Below are 22,255 nucleotides of genomic sequence, written 5' to 3'. Positions count from 1 at the left end.
AATTCTCCAGCATCTCACACTTCTGATAATCAGCTGTCTGCTTGACTGGTTTTATTACACGTGTAGTATTCTTTATAGATAGCATATAACTTTTATTTTTACACAATAAATAATAATAATAATAATTTCACCATTTTATTGATATCTGATTAATCCCTTCCCAATCCATGTGTGAATATTCTTTATACATGATTTTGAAGCATTTTTCTCAGTTAGTACCAGCTCTGGACATTAAATAAAAACAACTTCCAATGCAGTTTTGAAGGGCAGTCACAGCTTTGTGTAATTTTATGTGTAATGACAGTTTCTCAGTAGACGCTAGCTGGCAACCCCACTGATGGGGCGCCTTTGGTGACACTCTTTTGCATCTCACTTCACTGCATGTGGTAGAAGAGCTAAAATTAGTTATAATGACAGTATAATAATAGAAAACATTAAGCTCTACCCCAGTGGGTTTTTGTCAGCAGCTATGCAAGCTTTGAAAAACAGATTTCCAGTTTGATCCATCCATTTTATCTGGGTTTGGTCTGTGGGTGCAGCAGAGAGACATAATCTCTCAAGCATGTCCCGTATCTGCCCTGAGGTTTCTCCCCAGGTGGACATCACATCCACCGCTTATACAACCACACCTCGTGTTTTTAGGTGGGTGTAGGAACGTACATTGACCAGTAAATCTTCAGCGTCACAACAGATGCGGCACCAACCCGTCTGTCAATCTCCTACTCCATTCTCCCCCAACTCTTTAATAAGACCCTGAGATACTCAAAGTCCTTGACTTGAGGAAGTAACAGCTTCCCAATCTGGCGTGCCACTAGGTCTTTCAACTGCAGTTAGAAGGAAAATGTAAAAGCTAGTCTCACTACTCTGTGAGATGGGTTTTAGCAGTTCAGTTGTGTCAGTGGTTTGTGGCAAAAGTTCAACTGCTGATAGAAAAGAGAAAGTCGCTAAATAAGCATTTGTGTTATACATTTAAAGGTACAGAGAGACTAAAAAGAAATAAATAAGACTCTGTTTACGCTTCTTAGAAAAGTACCAGCACATCGTGCATTGATGGTATTTTTTCTGTTATATCAGGCCAAATTTGTCCCAGGCCACATTGCAGAGTGGTTACACCGATCAAATTACTTCGGATCTTGGTGGTTGTTTACACTTGTACTGAGTGATCTGACCACACAGGACAAGTGTAAACACAGTGTATGTTAATGAGAAAGCATACAGACTGCTTACATCTCTTATAATGGACGCAGAACTTTTGTGCTTCTCTGTCTATTAGGAAAAAAAAAAAAAGAGCTAAATGCAGAAGATCAATCTGGAACTGAGCTGTATTTTATGAGTATTAAGCAGCTACAGCATTCTCGTGCCTGAAAATATGTATAATCACTGTTTATTTTGTATAACTCCAGAAACGCAGAATTTAATTAAAGTTTCTGCTATAAGTTACATTAAATAGTAAGTATCATGCCAATATATTGGAAAGAACTAGAGCGTGAGGCTTAAATTGCAGCAAGATTCAATCTGGGATCACGTGCCCAACTACTGACTACTCCTGGTTAGTAACAGACTGCTCTTACGTCATTCTTCCACGCTCGGCTTTGATCGTCGAGATGATCTCCTGCTCAGATTCCATGTGTGTATACATAGTCTATGTTCCCGCTCGTGACATATCTACGTAGTGTCGAGATCAGTGTGCTATTACACTCTTACATCCTTGTGGCTACTATATACCTACGCGCTTTGGTAGTGCTTACCTAGAATTCTGTCCTAAACGCATTCTCCATGGGTCAGACTACTTATGGATTATGTGTGTACTCGATCGTAAACTTTTCGTTACTTATAGTATAAACTTACTCTACTCGTTTTGAGGTCCTCCACTAATCTTCCACAAGTGTAAAAAAATATTAACATGACTACCGCCATTTACATTCTCGTGCACTGCTATGATAAGAAAATACTTCGTTCTGACTTAAGAATATACTAGCTTTGCTTGTAGTTCACTTACTCAGATTTCTCCAATCATAAGTTATTATTAACACTGGATTCAATTGTAGGAGGCATCAGCTAGCATATTTGCTTCCTGATGAACACGACTATAATGTCAGCGACACTTATGAACCAGTCGCTCAGCGTTGTGAAGCTGTATAGTGATGATGAAGTTTCTATACTATGAGTAACTCAAACGCTATAATGTACACATGAAGAATCTGAGTATCGAATTGATTTATTACGTGGAAGGAGATGATGACGTGCTCAGCATTGTTTGAGTCAGGGAGAGGCTGTTTTAAGCTCTGTCGTGATAGCGATGTTGTCTGACTGCGCTGGGCAAGAAACACTGCATTGCAGTGCTGTTAAAGTCCCCGAGCGCTCAATAATAATCATAACACTTACGTTACTCTCATCGCGGTCTCTGCTTTTTCTGCATTTGTAAATCTTTTAAACTAAATTCTCAGTGATCATTTGGTTGTAGATTAGCAGCGGTGCTGACCAAATCTGGTTTGACAGATCGATATTCAGAATTTCATACATGTCTTCATATCCGTATGGTGTTCTTCTAAGGTACATCTCTTCATTTAATCGTTTCTTTCTTCACTCGTCCGGCTTGTCCTTAGTCATGATTAATCCTTCACCTTGAGTACTCACATTGAAGCTACTCAGCCGATTGACGAATAAATTCATCAATTTTTCTCTACTGACTCCCTCTAACTATTTTGGACACTTTAGATAATATATATTCCGCTGAATTCCAACATATAAATTAGCTCATACGTTCCTTTGTTTGTTCATATGCATTGCCTTCTACTGCAAATGCAGAGAAGTCACAGCATTTCGTCTCTCTCGTTTCTATTATGTACGTACACTGTGTTACTTATATGACCATGTTTTATCTCATCACATATCTGCTCATACTCTAGTCTTTCTTTGTATCCCTTATCATTTAATGTTCACTACCTGGTGGATTTTTATTTAGTCAAGTCTTATTAGTTCCTACCAATATGCTCGAAAAAATTTAAATATATGCAGAGTGCGAATACTTGCTATACAAGTCTAGTGTCGACATCTTATATGAGTATACGTAGATCTCTTACTCAGCACATAGACTAACACTGCGCTAGTTATTTTGTTGAGTCTCTAACATACTAATAAGTGTCTGTACTTTGAATGTCGTATCTAATATAAGAACTTTTTATATAAAAACTAGCCTTTGTGTCTCTAAATATAGTACTCATTTTTCGTAGATAAGAATGTCACATATACTGCGCAAGCCAACCTTAGTGGCCTAAACTGAGGAAGAATCACAATTTACCCAGCAATGGACAGAATCATCTATATATAATCCATAAGGCAGCTCTAATTGCCATGTAAATTATGCCGTCCTGCTTTTGGTAGTTCTCCTCATGTAATACAGCTCTCACAATCAAATTGGCGTAGCGAGTGCGATAGTAATTACTTACGTGCACGAACTTCGTCACTAACATTATGTTTTTTATCGTTTTCCCAACAAAGAGCAACACAGATTATGAATTTATCAACTACGTCGGTTTGAACTAGAATATATTCTGTGTATATCGATGCAAATTGACACTGTCATGCTCGCACGTGTAGATCGGAGACGTCTCAGATCATTTGTTTGGGTCACAAATAATCAGCAGTGTTGAGTTTTGCCCGTGTATGGTTTTAAAGTTTCTCCTCCTGTGTCAGCGTGAGATGATTTGTGGTTATGTCTTAGCTTGCTGTACTTTTGTTTTTTCCTGCCCATACCTGCACATATCTACAACTCCAGGGATTAACGCAGTAGTCGTAGGATTAGTTGCTGGGCTTGTTTTTCTGCAGCTTGAACTAAATTTCTTACTTCCTTTATTTTTTCCTTTGTGTATTAAGAAAATAAAGTTTCATGGATGAATGGAGCAGGGTATGGACAGAAGATAACCCAGTCCTGTTTCTCATTATTGTCCAACTGCTCACCAAGAATCATCCACATTTTCGTTTCTGGCTTGTTGAAATTTGAGCTCAGTGGTATTTGTTCTTGTTTTTTACGGCTCTTATATCCACAGACATCTACACCCTCAGGGTTAATTGATTAGTCGACAACAGAGGAGTGAAAAAGTAGCAGTTTTAACGACTCATTTACAATCACTAAGCAAAAATATAATCCCAGCTCTGAGTGTTAGCTGAGCAGCCGTTTTGATCCTGTTATCTTTGTCTTCCTGCTCGTTTGGCTGTAAAAGGTTCGATCTCTACAAATAATCTGCTTAATCGATTTACCAAACAAGCTGATAACAATATTTCGTCAATACATCAGCGTTTGTTCATGGAAAAAATCCCAATTTTTTATTTTCATCTTGTGGTTTGTTGTTTTTCTCTGCTTGAATATTTCTGCTGCGTTTTCTTATTGATCTTATTGATTAATCAATGAATCATATTGATGATTCATTGATTTGTTGGACGACTATAAGTTAATATTTCATTTCCTGACTAAACACATTTACAATTTTTCAGCTGAGCTTCTTAGCTGAAAAATGTGTTTAGTAATATAATTTTTGATAAATTAACCCAGATTTTATTTTTTTAAATAATAAATACAAAATCAGTTTGGCTCCAGCTCTCAGATGTGAATATTTACTGATATTTGTTCCAGTCTTATTACATATTAAAGGTCATGTCTGAGGTTTAATTAACTGTCACTTTTATTACACTTTTATTACACTTATATACACGTATATGTATAAAAAGCTGATTATTGTGTTTGTAAAAGTGCATTGAAACCTTTAACATGCTTTTATTATTCCTAGGGAATGATCGTTTTCTCTTTCTTCCAACCATATCTCTCATAATGGTGAGCTGATATGTACGTCTGCACATTGCAATCACTCTATGTGTATCTAGATCTTACAAAGCTTCAAACGACGCATCGACTATTTTGATAGTCGACGTAATCGTGACTAGTGGACTACTCGTGGCAGCCCTATTCCCAAGTGTAAAAACAATTATCTCATTGATAAAAGAAGTCGTTTATATTACTGTGCTGTGTTCACTTTACTCAGATTTCCAATCTAAAGTTATCATTTCACGGATTCATTGATTAGGAGAGCCTCAAACATTTTGATGAACAATTAGTCAGAACTTAACCAACCCAGCGTTGAACTTGTGAGTAAATAGAATTTCTTTATGTATTTAAACGTATATAAAAGTCAAGACATCTGAGATGAATTGATTTAGATCCTGGAAGGAAATGAACGAGCGCTGATACTGATTTGTCTGCGTGGGGCAGCTGTGTGTTAAACGTGAGCTAAAGAGAAAAGTTGTTACTTTGTTGGGTTTTTGCTTTTTCTGCCATTTAAATCTTTTAAACTAAATTGCTCAGTGAGTCATTTGGTTCGTAGATTAGCAGCTGAACACGAATCAAACAAATGTGATGGTGATCTTTAAGGTCAAAATGTACGTTTCTTTCTTATGTGTTTGAGTAATAACCTGAGTAATAAGCACATAGATGACAAAAATACAACTTACTATCTCTACTTGGACACATTTTAATAACTAAAATGATGATCCAACATTAAACTAAGTGTTGTGTTGGTCCTCAGATGATGAATCAGAAGCACAGCAGGGTACGGTTACGTGTTTACTTAAAAATGACTTTTATTTCTCAAAATATCTGAATATAGGCTCCTGAATGATTACTGGTGTATTATATTTATAATATAGCAAATATCGTGGTTTAAATATCTGCAGCTGCGTTGCTAACAGTGAGTGGATTTATGGCTAGTAGATTATCAGAAAATGATTTGGTCATTTTTGAGGTTAAACTTTGTGGACGTGGAGCTGAAAAGTAAATTTTCTCAATAAAAATGAGATTTGTGCTTAAATTTCCAGTTTGTATGAATGACTCGCATCACAATTTAAGCAAGAAAATCCTCTTATTTCCAGCTTAATTAAATTTATGGTGCTTTGAGTTCTCCTATTCAGTCTCCACAAAGCACCACTGATTCACTAAAATACAAATTTTGATGCCCAACAAATCAAAAGTTTGTTTTTCAGCTCGTCGGGTTTGAACAGAACATTTCTGGTTTTCCTGCTCGCACGTGTAGAGACTCGGAGACGTCTCAGATCATTTGATTTGGGTCACAAATAATCAGCAGTGTTGAGTTTTGCCCGTGTATGGTTTTAAAGTTTCTCCTCCTGTGTCAGCGTGAGATGATTTGTGGTTATGTCTTAGCTTGCTGTACTTTTGTTTTTTCCTGCCCATACCTGCACATATCTACAACTCCAGGGATTAACGCAGTAGTCGTAGGATTAGTTGCTGGGCTTGTTTTTCTGTAGCTTGAACTAAATTTCTTACTTCCTTTATTTTTTCCTTTGTGTATTAAGAAAATAAAGTTTCATGGATGAATGGAGCAGGGTATGGACAGAAGATAACCCAGTCCTGTTTCTCATTATTGTCCAACTGCTCACCAAGAATCATCCACATTTTCGTTTCTGGCTTGTTGAAATTTGAGCTCAGTGGTATTTGTTCTTGTTTTTTACGGCTCTTATATCCACAGACATCTACACCCTCAGGGTTAATTGATTAGTCGACAACAGAGGAGTGAAAAAGTAGCAGTTTTAACGACTCATTTACAATCACTAAGCAAAAATATAATCCCAGCTCTGAGTGTTAGCTGAGCAGCCGTTTTGATCCTGTTATCTTTGTTTTCCTGCTCGTTTGGCTGTAAAAGGTTCGATCTCTACAAATAATCTGCTTAATCGATTTACCAAACAAGCTGATAACAATATTTCGTCAATACATCAGCGTTTGTTCATGGAAAAAATCCCAATTTTTTATTTTCATCTTGTGGTTTGTTGTTTTTCTCTGCTTGAATATTTCTGCTGCGTTTTCTTATTGATCTTATTGATTAATCAATGAATCATATTGATGATTCATTGATTTGTTGGACGACTATAAGTTAATTTTTCATTTCCTGACTAAACACATTTACAATTTTTCAGCTGAGCTTCTTAGCTGAAAAATGTGTTTAGTAATATAATTTACTTTTTAACCCAGATTTTATTTTTTTAAATAATAAATACAAAATCAGTTTGGCTCCAGCTCTCAGATGTGAATATTTACTGATATTTGTTCCAGTCTTATTACATATTAAAGGTCACGTCTGAGGTTTAATTAACTGTCACTTTTATTACACTTTTATTACACTTATATACACGTATATGTATAAAAAGCTGATTATTGTGTTTGTAAAAGTGCATTGAAACCTTTAACATGCTTTTATTATTCCTGGGAATGATCGTTTCTCTTTTTCCAAACCATATCTCTCATATTTGTGACTGATATGTACGTCTGTAGCACTGAATGCACATCACCCGAGCTGTAACTGTTTATTAGTCCTGTACAGGAAATTTTGAGTCAATTATTAGCCAATAATCCATCAATGACTAACCAAATTATTCACTTAATTTTATGATATTACAGTATTATTTTCTTAATTTTATAAAGCACAGCATACGTTTCTTTATGGTAAAAACCAGAATTGAGGTCAGTATTTAGCAGTAACACTAACTGTGGATCTGTGGATTCGATGGGTTGGTTTTTATAAGCCTGTCTTTCATACAGAAGATCAAAAGATCCATAAATCTTTGTTATAATCCAAGAAAAAAAAAAACTAAACTAAAAATGTGATATTGAGGAAACTGATGAGGAAATACAATAATGGGATGGAAAAAGTCGTCATTTCAGTCGCTGTCAGACGTTCACGATCACGTCCTCCATACTTTTCTGCTCATTCTGGGTATTTGTGTCAGACTTTACAAGACTTCACAGCGTTCTTACCCTCCTTCATTTTTATGTCCTTAATCTGGTTTGTTGTTGTGCTTGAAGAGTTCATGTCTGTGTTTAGCAGTCTGCACAACGTTTGGGAACATTTTATGGGAACTCGGTCTCTTCCTGCCATCTTGATTATGTCGAATATTAATCTCAATTTTGCATTTTCTTCATCGTCATCTCGTTCTCTCGTCAGATATTGTGCTCTATTAAGAGCTGAAACTCGTGTGTCTAATATTTAGGTTGTTTCGGTCGGTGCTTTCACAAAAATCCCAGTAACGATATTATCGTGATATCTAAAGATTTATTTTTTTTTGCAACATTAATAAAATTGTGAAACGAACATTTTTCACCTGATATCTGAACCTATTAACTGTCAACACGTTTCAATCTGACCGTCAGTATCGCAGAAACCTTTGAGTGGAGACCTACAGATTTACCATACTGACGGTAATGACATGACGAAGTTGTGACGTGTTTGAACAACATGGAAAATCAATAGTAAATTAAAATCATATAAACATATGTTGTGACATTAATGACGAATTATCAGTACGTAGAAGATTTAATACCCAACATGTTCCTTGTAACGTGTCGGACACCCAAACCCTTTCTTACCCCCACGTTGTTCCCACCAGGAAGATGAGTCATAAGTTTGGTGCTCAGCTACAAATCTAAACCTGCTTCAACTCTTTGATATGAATCTGGTGTTTTTGCATTATAATGCTAATAATTAAATACAATTTTAACTTAAGAATCTCTTACTTTTTTGACATAATATTGAGCATTGATTTTGTTTTTCTTTAGTTATTGACATTTTTTAAAATGTAATTTGAAGTCGGATTGACTCGTCGATATTTAATCTCATAATAGTGTTTTTATCATTACGAATAAACCCAAAACATTCTTACAGTGACCCAATAAATATTATTTAGGGTTTTAGATCAAACATATGTATGTGGCATGTTTCTAGTTGTATGTTGTTATTACAGGTTAAAAATGCATATTTATAGCAGTCATGAGACTCAGTATTCAGTGCGTAGTGTATTATTATTATACCACTCATTTAATGTAGAGTATTGAGTGAGTGCTTTACAGAAGTGTCTGTTACTGAGATGACGTTGCGTTCCTTAATGAACCTGCTTAAAGCTGAAACTGTTGCATCTTTATTAGGACGGAGAAAATCTGGTTGTTGTTGCTTCTTCTGGGGTGATTTTCATCTAAATGTAATGTTTCCATCTTTGAGGAGTATCATTTTATAAACACATCAGTTTTATGGCAGCTTTGAGGCTTGTTAATGTCAATAATGTTCCCACGTCACTCTGACTCATTTAAAATTAAAACTTTACTCTGTTGCTTCTTCACTTGGACGTCAAACCCGTGTTTCTGTGACTGTCTGCATGTCTGACGGTTTATTTTTCCTCTGTAGTGTTTTAATAATTGTCCTCTGGGGCCGCGCTGCTGCTGTAATTGTGCAGTATTCGTCTCCAGTGATCTTACATGTGTTTTATTCTTGTATGTTGCAATGTTTCCACGGTGACGCTGTGTTTTATTTAATCTCCTGCGGTTCTGTAATTTCAGTTCCTATAGCTGAGTTTTTCTGACATTCAGCAGCGGCGACCTTGTGCTGCTGCAGCAGCAGAGCACTGTTAATATAAAACTCTGAGAGGCTGATTCATGTTTTTGGTGTTTTCGTGAGTCTGCTGAGTTCCACGGTGACGTAGTTAAATGTCATCCGCTGTCTGCTTTTACATTGTGGTGCTGTTAGTGTTGCTACCTGACTCCATGTGTAGCTGATATGTATATTTTCTGCTCTATCTTTCTAAAAATTGATCCTGGGCCAGCTGCAGCTGGTCTGCAGAGCTGCAGCAGCGGGTGGGGGAGGGCTGCTGGTGGTGGTGGGATAAATGGGGGAGGGCATTCTGGGTGGGGTAGGGTGGGGGTTGTGGATAATCAACAGAAGAGTGGGAATTTGTGAATATTCAGGGTGAAGGAGGAGGTGAAACGTCACAGCGGCTACAGGCCGAACAGGAAGGACTGGTTGAAGTTTGGGAGCAGATTCTCCTCTGTGCTGATCCTGCTGTGGAAAGAGCAGAAAATGAACTCGATTTTATTTTGTGAATCTTCGATCATGAGTAAATGGAGAGCAGCTGCACGGCCCGCCACACCCTGAGCTTATACACTGAGCTCTCTTTATTTTTATGTGGATAAGAGGCTGGGTGAATGTGACCTCTGCCTGATTTATTTCAATTCACGCAATGTGGAAAAAACTCCAAACCACCCAGCTCTCTGCTGTTCCCTTTAATATCAGGACTTCAGTAGTTGGTGGACTCAAAGTTTAGCTCTACAACAGAAACTTGGTCCCAAATATTTAAAGATTTTTTTTTTTAAAATGACTAATTTCCTCTTTCTTCTTCTATCTTAAAGTTCGTATCATACTTTACAGGGACTAGTTTGCAAGTTTAAAGAATATATATACACATATGCACACATACACATATATGATGTAATCAGTGTCTTCCTGGTGTCTGACTTTTAATATATTAACATAATCCTGCTTTTAAACAAATGTTCAAAGTATATTTAAAGTTAGGTTTTACACTTGTGTTGCCTTTCTCATGCACCTCATACTGTTTTTAACACTGAAGTGAATTCGATTGATCAGTTTTCTCCCTTTTCCTGTCTGTATAATGTTAAAAACAAACACGTATGGCTGTCACAAGTCACTAGTATTAATAAGTAAGCGTACATAGTCCCAAATAATTGTGTTAAAGAGTTTGGTGGTGCGTGTGCTTTTTTGTTTTTTTGTTAGTGTTGATTGATCAAACTTTTTAAAGGCCTCTGTAGATGTTTATATAACCCTACAATTCAATTTACTGTAATGATCAATATTTCAATATTTAGTCAGTGATATTAAGGGAAACTTGGTGCTTTGATCATAATTAATCAGCCTAAAATTTTCCCAAAAGGTTCCATAATACTTATTTAGGAAATTCACCGACTTTTTGATATACTTCGATGTTACTCACTTGATATTCATTAATCCAGTTTATGAGACTCTTGAAGTGTATTTGTGATCATATTTGTCTTAGACATTCTAATCTTCTTCTTATGTTTGTATATAATACTATAAATACAAATTTAGTGAGAGACTCAGCTAAAATGTGAAGTGTATTGTAATACTGTAATTTCCATCACAGGGTTAACTTAAAAATTACAAGATTAACTGAAAATTCATTAGAAACGTTTCTTTTTTTCCATTGCTTAATTTTATTATTATGTTTTTGTGGGGTATTAACATATAAAATTAAGTTGATCATCAAGAGAAGCTGTCAGCTGTCATAGGGCGAGAGGCGGGGTACACCCTGGACAGGTCGCCAGTCTGTCGCAGGGCCAACACACAGGGACAGACAACCATTCACACTCTCATTCACTCGCACATTCACACCTAGTGGCCATTTGGATTATCCAATTAACCTATCCCCACAAGAGAAGTAACAATGAAACAATGAAAAGACAAGTTAACTATACTCCAGTATTATATTAAATACTGTTAAATATTGATTAAATACAGAAACCTTGATATTAATATTATGCTTACTGGCTAACTGGCCCAATGTTTGCTGTTACTGTAGAAAGTTATTTCTCTCTTTACTCATCTTTAAAGTCAATACTGTTAACCTGGTATCATGGAGCACGTTAGTTCCTGAAGGGATTTTGGCAAAAACACAAAAAGACTACAGCTGCAGCTAGCTCTGTTCTGTTATTGGTGATGCTGGTAAACTAGCTGAATATGGTGCTGGTTATTTGGTAAAGTTAGCTGATACAAAGACAATTATAAAATGAAAAGCTAAGTTATTAGATTACCTCTGGGAGCTTACACTAATTTGTTGACTTGAAAAAGCTTAGCTCATAAAAAATAGTTATTAATTAACACTAGCTTGCCTGCTAACATTAGCCAGAAGAAAGCTAGCTCAGGGTTGGTTTTTTTGGGGGTTTTTTTTTTTTTGTTGTTGCAAATTTGCATTATAATATTTATTTTCGTTTTTCCTGCAGCATATAAAAATTGGTGTATCTCAAAAATAAAACTATGAAAACATTCAAATTTCCTGTTGTTAGAAACTATTTTGTGCAACTTTTTTGTATTTACAATTTTGAGGGATAAACAAAAACGATTTTAAATTTTTTTGTAGTTTATTGCACTTTTTTTGCAAACTATGGATTTAATGCATACATATTATTAAAATTTGGGCTATAACGCTTGCATTGGTGTATAGCAACTTGAAATGCTCCGAAAAAATTACACTACAGCATGCAAAAATATAAAGATAAGCTCTGGCGGACTTGGTTCTGTGGTAGTTCTTAAAGGGTTAATTATTGAAAATTGAATCTGAGGGTTTGAAGCTTTCATGAACCAGCACGTGTCCACACCCACGTTGCCAAAAATAGCTGAAAGTGTGTTAAATCAACATTGTAGTGGTGGCTTTTAGAGTCAACTCTGGATTCCTACACTGTTTTACTTTTTGTAGTTTTCTGAACCCTCAGTTATAATTGACGCAATGTTGAAATCCCAACAGGCTTTCAACTGAAACATTACATTAGCTGAACTTCAGATAATGGCAGTTATATAAAAATGTCTAATAGTGACCACAAATCTATAAAATGTATCAATGTATGCCCATAATTTCTGAAAATATACATAAAATTCTATATAACTGGTTTCTAAGAATAATAATGTGAAATAATTGAATGCTTACCCAGAGGAGGTCCATGTGGTGCCGTAATGACGACTAATGCAAACTCATCTGCCCGTCAACTATAAATCAGTTACTGGCATCACCTGGTCGGCTATAAATGGACGATCAGGGCAGCTGTGACTCATTGTTATTCCAGTGTCACTGTCTGTTGATCCAACAGTTATTTAGCACAGATTCCAGCCATAATGATGAAAAGTAAACATTGTGCACAGACGCACACACATAGATCTATAGCTGTGGGTCAGTCCCATAATTGTTGCAGCTGTAACGTGAGTATTTTGGGGCTTTAAACAGGAAGCTCATATGAAATCATTTTAATACAGGATGCTGACAGTTTGTTGTTGAAAACAACTGCAGATTATTTATTATCTGAAGCATCCACAGCCTTGTTTCTGTCAGGGAGAAATGTTAGCTGAATATTTCAGGTCGTTTGCAGCTTTCATGCTGCAGCTGTGGGGAGTATATTAGGTTTCATTCAAAGCTGTTGTAGATATTCGTTTTTTTCTGGCCTGTAGCTCTGAGCGGGGATCACAGAGCGGTGGAGGCTGGATGATGGATTCAGTATCAGCAAACAGCAGCATTTGTTTTCTTTTTTTGGTTTTTTACAGCTGCAGTATTTTCCACGCAGTGCTGTAAAATCTAGATCAGCATGTCTGCTGCGTTCTACATAAAACAGCACGCGTGCATTTTCCTTTCATTTTATCATCCTGCTGTTTTTAAAGATTTACGTCTTCAGGAACCAGCAGCGCCGAGAGGCACACAAGCAGAAAGTGTTGCGAAACGCACACACACACGTTATTGGATCTGGTCTTTTTTGGTGACGGCCACAGCAATATATAAGTAATCTTTGAATACACTCATGCTTTCATGGAAACTCCTGTGTGATCTTTTTCATGATGATCTTTTTAAAACAACATCTGCGGAGAAATGTTGTCAAACTAGAGCTGAAATAAATCTCCCAAACTGAGAATCCAAAGCAGCTACGCCTCTAATAAATCACAATATATGCAGGAAATGGACGTTCAAACCAAGTTAGCGGGGCCGTTTAAGCAGATATTCTCACATAAGTGGTGCTTGTCCCTGTTCTGTGATATTAAGCTGCTCACATTTATACTTACAATTATCATCGTGAGTGTTTCAGTGGATGATGGCTAAAGGAGGAGGTGCTAACTGGGCCTAAAACGAGCTAACAGAAGCTGCTGAGCGCTAACGAGGCGCTATCTAATTTAGAAGTAGAAGACTGGGGTTAGGCAGGAATGCAGCCTTTAAACAAACAGTCAGCATTCAAAATGGACAAATGTTTCACCGTGTGCATCGTCATCTTCTGCACATCAAAATACTTGTTTGTCATGTATCTGCTGTTTGTTCTGCAACATGTTACATGCTGCTGACTTTCACCTGAAAGTCCAGCTGCAGCCATCAAGCCATCTAAAATCTCCGTCTGCAGCGGTGATGCAGGTTATTTAAAATCGTCTCGGTCTCGCCTGTCTTTATCCAGTGTGTTTCAGACATGATGGATTTGTTGTTTGGGACCAGATGTAGTGCAGTGCCGCGTTTAAGCACATGTAACACACACAGGCACATTTCTGAGTCATTCATTGACACTGATGCGTTCCCAATGCCTCTTAAACATCAGGTTTGACCCCCCGCTGCATAAATGTAGCCCTAAAATCAGCTGCCAGCTCTTTAAAATTCCTTTAAAAAACAACACTTTGGTCTAATGCTTAAAGATGGAAATATGTTAATTTACTTTGTGAGTGTGTTTGGTTTTCTGCGACATGTGACCTGAATCATTCGCTCGATTAAGGAATCTATTCTACATCGTGCTAATCCCACTTCCTACTTCCTGTCACAGCGCTCATGAGTGAGGCCTCAGTAAACAGCAGTGAAAGGAGCTCAGCAGTTAAAATAATAATGATAACCGCTCACTTCTACACAAAATGTGCAGTTTAAAGAAGCACTCGCATCCTTTTTCTCACCGTGAAGCTTTTTGCCCATCAAACACTAGCCGTCTGCTAATGCGTGCTGATTGGTCGGTTAAGGATTTACCACAGCACACCCTCGCTCGATGATAAATAGATGTTATAGGCATAGCAAAACCTAACAGAAGCATCCAGGTGTGTGGACGAGGCAGATTTGGGATGGTTGAAGGTCACAGAGGTTCTCCGCTTCTGCTCGCTTCACGCGTTAAACCAAAATGGCGGCTGCAGTAAAGCGGGTTAAGGTGCTGTGATGTCGCTAATGTGAGCTAAAAACAATAAAGATTTTCATTTAAACTTTAAACAGTTTCTATCAAAAACACAGAAAAACAATGAAAAGTGTTGAAAACAGGTTTATTTTGATGTGTTTAGGGGACATCTGTAAATTGCAGCTTCACTCTGTTGGACAAAGAAAAGTTTACACCAACTATTCTTTTCTACATTGTGACCTGTAACAGAATAAAATATTTATTTTTAGAATGGATTCATTAAACATCTGACATATCAACACTATGTATCTGTTATAGGCTCGTGTCAAGCATTTAGATTTGTTTGACAGTTTTTATAACGATGACTTTGTCAGTGGAGAAAGTAATAGTTTGTATATAGTATACGTAGTTGTGGTTACATCAGAAGCCCACTTCTGCAAAACGTCTCTGTGATCTTAATAAAAATAACGTGACCTGAAGCTAAAACCTGAACTGAAACTTTGATCAGAAGCGTGTGAGCCGGAGTTTCCTTTGTCCAACGCGCTAACACGTCTTTGAATGAGGCACTCTGAAGCAACTTTAAGCCAAAAAGCCGATTGGAAACATGTTTTTTCATATGAATATTTATGTTCTGAATTGAGTCGAGGTTGTTGGTGCACGTTTCCTTTTCCTGTGGGTTTATCGTGTGGAATAATCACACAGTCTGCTGACTGAAGCTGTGGCCCAGGATCCAAAATGGCAGCGCAGGGCCCTCCTGACGGGCACAGATCCGGTGGAGTTGCCTCCTTCGGTTTCCGAGGCGTGTTTGGGTTTTGTCGTTTCAGCTCTGGGTCTCTCACACAAAAACAAAAACGGTGAAATCAAAGCTGTGGGATTCTTCGCCCGGCGGCGGGGACAGTGTTGGCTTTCAGACGCATGAACGTGCTCCAGGTGTGCTCGATTTATTGTTCCCGTCGTGTAAACACCCACGAACAGTGAGGGGTCGGCTAAGTGGGCGGTAAGACGTATATTAAATGCTTATTAACAGCTTATTAATGTACATTAAGCAGCTAATGGTGCGATTCTTTACTGTACTGTAACAGAAGGTGGTTTCTGCTTCATTTAGATCACGTTATGTATATTTAATGACATTAAAGATTCAGTGAGACATGGAAGGTTGGCAAGAGAAATGAGGAGACGTGGTCATGATGTCCTGGAGAAAATCTCTCGTACTAATCAGAGACTTCATGTGCAGAGTTTTCAGCTTTCTTTGCCTAAATTAGAAACATCCTGTCTCAGACAGGAAACATAGTCGTGCATTTGTTATTTCAGGGCCGGACTATTGTAATTCCTTATCAGACGGCTCTAAAAACTTCCAGCTCATCCAGGATGAATTGTGCCAGGACTGCAGGCGTGGCGTTCTCGGGTTTTCCATCTGTCTGTTTAGACGTTAACAATGGTGGATGTTAAAATTAAACATGGTTATAGTTTCAGATAATGAGGTCAGCGTGTGAACGTTTAATCCCCGTGAGCCAAACACTCGGCTCCGAACTGTGTGATTTTTACAGAGATGAGGGGATTTCCCAAAGGTGTTCATCTCCGGCTGTTGTACGCGGTGAACTCCGCCTCTCGCCACGTGATGGTTTAGATTAGCTCCACCCCTCCCACCACCCTGAAAGAGTTTAAAGGTGCAATCAGTAATTTTTTAGGTTATTTAATAGATAAAAAATAAGTATTTAACTCATAAATCATGTAGTTGCATGTAATACATGTTTGAGCAAACTGATGCATTGTCATAAACTTAAAGCGGGTTTGTGGATTGTGGAAGCCGCCATGTTGTCCCACCATATTTGAACGCAGCGGCTGTGAAGAGCATCTCTTTCCTGACTAGCTCGGTCTGAGTGGAGACAGAGGCTGACAGCAGCTAACTGCTGCAGAAATGGCAGCGCTTACCAACAGTTCAGCCTGTCCTCAAAAACTCAGCGACGCGTCATCAGAAATGAGTTTGTCTGAATCACGTGACTCCTGTCAGACTGACGGTGTTGGCCGGGCGCTTCTCACCCAGCATTGTCAGCTGAGGTAAACGTTCAAACTTTACCCACTGAAAGTTTAAGGAGTGTCTGGACTTCCTGTGTCACGGGGGAGTCCACAATCTGCTGTAAATTTCATGGTTTAAACAGTTTTTATATCATATACGGGCCGGTGGCACCAGGGCGGCTGTGGCTACAACGTAGCTGCCATCAGCAGTGTGTGGATGTGTGTGTGGATGTGTGTGTGGATGGGTGTGTGGATGGGTGTGTGGATGTGTGTGTGGATGTGTGTGTGGATGTGTGTGTGGATGTGTGTGTGGATGGGTGGATGACTGGATGTGTAAAGCCCTTTGAGGTCCTTAGGAACTAGTAAAGCGCTATTCAAATACAGGCCGTTTACCATATAAATATCATATAACTGATAACGTGTCTGAACTGGGAAAAGTCTGCACTTCTGTCCTGTCACCAGTGCTAACGCGTGCTGATTGGTCAGGTAAAGATTTACATTGGTGAGCGGCGCTTCTTTACAAAGGATGACTGTGTGTGCAGTTAAAGCCCAACAGAAAGTTCAGCGTGCTGGTTTTGTTGGTTGAAGGTAACTGAAATCCTCCACAGCTGCTGGCTTCCTGCCCCAAATCAAAATGGCGGCTGCTGTGACATCCTGTATTTTCCAAGGACACTTGCCTAAAATCTAGAATATATTTATTTATTTAACTTGATCTATTTTCTCAGACACTTAAACCACAAAGATTTGCAGAATAAAAAAGTTTATCACAGAATTGACTTTGATGTTCTACAGCTGAGATCCTGACACGACCGAATGAGGGGTTTCCTGTCTCTGTGACATCACACAGAGCTAAAAAAAATGCTAGAAACTCAGCCCTTGTTCTTTCTGTTTTCAAAGTTTTCAAAACAGGAAGTGCAGAGATTAGGTGTTTGTAAGTATTTAGAAGTTCTCTGGCCCCGCCCCCTCCTTTTTTACGAGGGGGAGCCAGTAAGATTTGACCCGAACACAACAGGAAAGTTAAAAGAGAAGCAGAAGCTTAAGTGGCTTCTTTCAGGACAGTACAATAAGACAAAGGAGGATTATTTCAAACTGGCTCATGCAAAGCATCTCGTGTTAGAGCAGATCAACTTTAACATGTCTACAGGTGATGATGTCAGAAACTCGACGTAATGAAAGTTGTTGAGCTCAGAGTTTTTATTTTGGCTCCAGTCAGATTCACACCTTTGAGTACGACTTGGTCACATGGCTGCAGCCGCTCGCGGGAACCGTTTGGAGTAACGCAGCAGGCTCCGCATTACAGAGGCTGAATGATTAACTACAGCAGATGAGTTTATGGTGGCTTTCTCCTAAACGTGTGTCCTTCGTGCTGCCGCAGGTGAAAGAGAAAGTAAACCCGCAGGAAAACGCCGCTCCAGCCGCTGTTTGTGTGTTTTTAATGTGTCAGCGAGTTTCTGGCATTTTAAATCAAACTTTGAACGTTTCCGTCACTCAGAGGTGTTTAAGGTGTTGACAGTGTCGTCTCTGAGTGGCGTTTCCACGCGGGAAAAGATGGCACGGGTCCATCATCAGTGTCGATGTCAGAGGTGTGCAGAGTTTATGGCTCAAACAAACCCTTGAAAATGTGGGGAGGACTCTGAGCTCTGTGTAGGCATTTCCTTTGACTCCATCACTGAGGTATCGGGCAAGTCTAATATTAGGTCTGTGAATCGTTGCAGCATTTATTGGCTTCAAAGAGCCTTGATGTGTTTATGGGTCTGAAGTTATTTTAAAAAAATAGGAATAAGGTCTGAAGATTGTGGTTTTTGGGCCGGGAGAGCAGCAGTGTGTCAGTCGGGCTGGTTTGTAGCCTCTGTGATTGTTTGACCCAGTTTAACCTGCAGGACCACCAGAGACAGCTGCACAGTAGGAAGATGAGCCTGGTTTCTAACCACACGGTCATATGAGCCTTTAGAGTTTACCCAGAATGCACTTGAACAGCTCAAACATCCAGGACACCAAAGCTTATTTCAGACGGACATTAAACTGCTTCCTCCGACAGATCCTGTGATGCTGACGCTCAGATTTTACCTTTAGTTTGTGTAAATGTGATTTTAAGCTCTGAAATTTCAGTGGTTAACGTCTAACACTTCAACTTCCCGTAACTCTGAAAACTTTTATTGTGCAAAGGTAGAAATTCCTGAAATATAGTGACGTTAATGTCCAGGGATAAAATCAGCTGATTCTGAGGAGTCAGCTGATTTGATAAAGTTTTGGTTTTTATGAAGGAGCCTGTGATGCATTTAAATGGCTTCTTTGTTAAAGCACTTCAGTGTGATGTTACAGGAAGTGTCCCTGAGAGGACGGGGATCAACTTTACACAAAAGATTTTCAGTTTGAAGTTTGATGGGCTGATCGATGCTAAACAGTGAAACCGGATCATCGTGTTTTCTCATCCTTCTTTCTTTCATAAACACATTTTACATTTTCAAACGTGGACTCACCTTTTCTCTTCTTACCTGTGAAAACAAAAATGTGCAGATTTTTCTTTGACCGTTATTCGATTGTTGTGTCTTTTACATGAATTTAAATGATTGTGATATTTTTCGTGAGCTCTGAGTGTTTCTGCAGAACTCTCCTGTGGGCTGAGGTTCAGGCTGTGACTCTGTTTTCTGTCTCTCTCAGTGGTTGGGTGCTCCCTCCTGCCAGCGAGGCAGTTACGCCTTCTACAAGTCGGTTAGCAGCCAAGCTCAGCCCGACGGGCCCGTCCAGGTGTGGAAACTCGGCGAGTTTTACTTCATCCGCTGTGGACCGCAGGATCCTGCGTGCATCGCCGAGGTGAGAAAGCTTCAGACTGAAAATGTCTCCTGAGCTCGCTGTTTGGGTTTCTGGAGGGAAACGGGACCGTGTCCTGAGGGTGGTCGTTGAGAGGCAGTTACGTGGGGTAGAAGAAGACTCTAAACAAGGGGAGGAGCTAAAACTCTTTCCTGTTGCAGTCTGAAAGTACAAATAAGGAGCTGGACCTGAGCAGAACGGATCTCTGAGGCACCTGCCAGTTTATATAAATATGAATGTTAGCATTTAGCATCGCAGCCACTAAGCCTTCATATAAGGACGGCAGGTATGAAGGCTGTGGGAAAACTGGAAACGCTACAGATGGCGGCTGTCCCGCTGTTGCTCCCCAGAGAGCCAATCAGCAGCCAGAAACAGGAATATTTGAGCTGTTTCTGTGTTGAACTTACAGGAGGAGAAAAAAGCTTTTTAAAACTCGCTTTGGAACAAAAACAAGAAAAGTTAGACTTTCTTGGTGTTTTGAGCGTCGGTCCTTAACGTGAGCACAGAAAATGATGTTGCAGCTCCTTAATGTTAGTTTGAGATGAGAACGTCAGCCAGGTCAGAGTGCCCACGCCCTAATAATGTAGATGAGATGAACCAATTAAACCTCTGAGGTCCTACACTTCCCATAATGCATGTGTGTGACATCACTGAGTCGGGCCGACCACGATGAGTAAACCGCGCCGACGCTGCAGATCGAGCCTTAAATGTGTCGCCATCCTGCTCTGCTTCCTGCTTCCTGCCTTACGTGAGCTAATCGAGACTAATGTCATGTTTTATTGAGTCCCACGGCGAGGCTAAATTTAGTCAATTTAGGTCGTGGGCTGAGCCAGCGAGGACTCGTGTAATGAGATTACTTCGTATTTAGGCTGATGGTATTGATGGAAGCTAATGAAGGCTTTTTACATACTGAGGCCGTATCGGTCACTCGACAGGCAGGTGGGCAGCAAGCTGCCAGCGTGAAACAAGCCGTTTGAGCTCCTCCCCCTTTGAGCCAGGTCACTTATGATTGGCAGCCCCTCGTGAACAGTGGAGCTCAGAGCTTTAAATGGATTTCCTCATTTTTGTGATTTTAACCTGCTGCTTACTTTCCGTTCTGTTGCGCTCTTAATCCAAAGTGAAGTTAGCACATTAAACCAATCAGCTTTGATGGTTAGGAGAGATGCTTAGTCAAAAGTTTTAATAGCTTCTGCACATGCTCATTAGCATTTTTCTCTGTGGTTTAAGCCTCAGGTTTCAAATCGACACCTTAAAAGAAAATAAACTCGTCTTCTGCTTTTCATGGTGAACCTTCGCCCAGTGTCAGCGTTTCCTCTGTTTTTGGTCTCCGCCAGCTTCTAATAGAAGTATTAGAGAAGAGCTTTACTTTGAGCGCCACATGTGACAAAGCAAATTATCAGACTGTTTATTTTATTATTGCTCGTTAATAAAAGCGTGAGTATGTTATATAATTTCAGCAAAAACTCAGTAAATCTGAAACCTGTTGAAACGAGGGCAGCTTCTGCAGAGACACAAACCCAGAGCTGGCTGCACACCAGCAGCATGCTGGGAGGGGAAATGGGAATCGGGGCCAGGCCACAGGGAGGCTGCAGGTTCGATCCAGGAAGCAGCTCGTCTCAATGTGATGAAGTCATTCGTAAAATGTGAAGAATTTTTGGTTTCGCTTTCCTAGAAAAGGCTGTGTGCAGTTTTATGTTCAGGTCTTAAAAAATGTTTTCTGTTTTTCTGACACCAAAAAAAACAAAAATCACTTGAACTCATGTGTTTGTGTGCTCCCCCCTGCGTGACTCTGCACGGCGTGGAGCGCTTCAGCTCCGTGCACGCTCGCGTAATGTTGTCTGCCGCCTGTGCCGGGACAAAGCGTTCCTGCAGGTGCACAGTCGAGGTGTGAAAGGCTCAAAGTCAAAGGCTCTGCTGTGATAATTGATCAAGCTGATGGTGGACAGACTGTTTAATATTTAGGGCCTCGGTATCAGCGACTCGGCTCGAAGGCAGTCGTGGTTTTTAGGCAGATGCTTCTGTGTGGAGGCTGTAAATGTAATAAATCAGTCAGAACGATTGAAAAATAAACGTCGTTCGTGTGCATCAGGTGACCTTACTGTGGGAGGACCAGACCCGGCGCCACCTGCTGGCCAGTGCCAGACTCTACTTCCTGCCTGAGGACACACCGAAGGGCCGGACCAGGGAGCACGGCGAGGTGAGTCACCTCCCTGTCAGTTTATTTATGTGAAGTGCAGGTGTGTCCCCACAGCGCCGCCTCGGCCAGCTTCCGATCTTGTATCTTTCCTGTTTCAAAGCCTCTTCATTGGCTTCATGCTGGCTTCAGAGTCAATTTTAACGTTCAGCTCTTTCCCGCATAAAGACGAGTTTTGACCCCTCAGTGCATATATATCCATGAAGTCGTGGTTTGATGACCATTAGAATAGTTTCCAGGTGTTTCCAAGGGTAGCTGCCTGGGCGGAGATGCAAACCCAGTCGTTTGGTTCTATTAGCAGCCTGAAATATGTCAGAAGCTGCTCAGCTCACAAAGGGTTACTCCTAGTAGGCTTTCAGGGGGTAAAGAGTATACCAGAGTATATCTCAGAGCTTTTATTGACTCACTCGTCCAATCGATCCCTTCAGTTTTAAAACACGAGGACTTCGGGCCCTCGAGGTGGTGGCTCACAAACTCTG

The 22,255-nt window shown here is 39.6% G+C and overlaps 1 protein-coding gene across 1 annotated transcript in view; it reads left to right on the top strand.

Moving 5' to 3' along the window:
* Nucleotides 1-22,255, top strand: part of zgc:77151 (uncharacterized protein LOC337153 homolog) — a 48,562-nt gene that overhangs the window by 2,874 nt on the left and 23,433 nt on the right. Inside the window, exons 2-3 of the mRNA XM_005927898.3 lie at nucleotides 19,433-19,585; nucleotides 21,672-21,779. Coding sequence (XP_005927960.1) covers nucleotides 19,433-19,585; nucleotides 21,672-21,779 — 261 coding nt within the window. The remainder of the gene's footprint in view (nucleotides 1-19,432; nucleotides 19,586-21,671; nucleotides 21,780-22,255) is intronic.

The sequence above is a fragment of the Haplochromis burtoni genome, unplaced genomic scaffold, assembly GCF_018398535.1.
Source record: "Haplochromis burtoni strain Fernald_Lab_line unplaced genomic scaffold, NCSU_Asbu1 Contig_105, whole genome shotgun sequence".
In the NCBI taxonomy this organism is placed as follows: domain Eukaryota; kingdom Metazoa; phylum Chordata; class Actinopteri; order Cichliformes; family Cichlidae; genus Haplochromis; species Haplochromis burtoni.
This window is presented reverse-complemented; position numbering and strand designations above follow the sequence as displayed.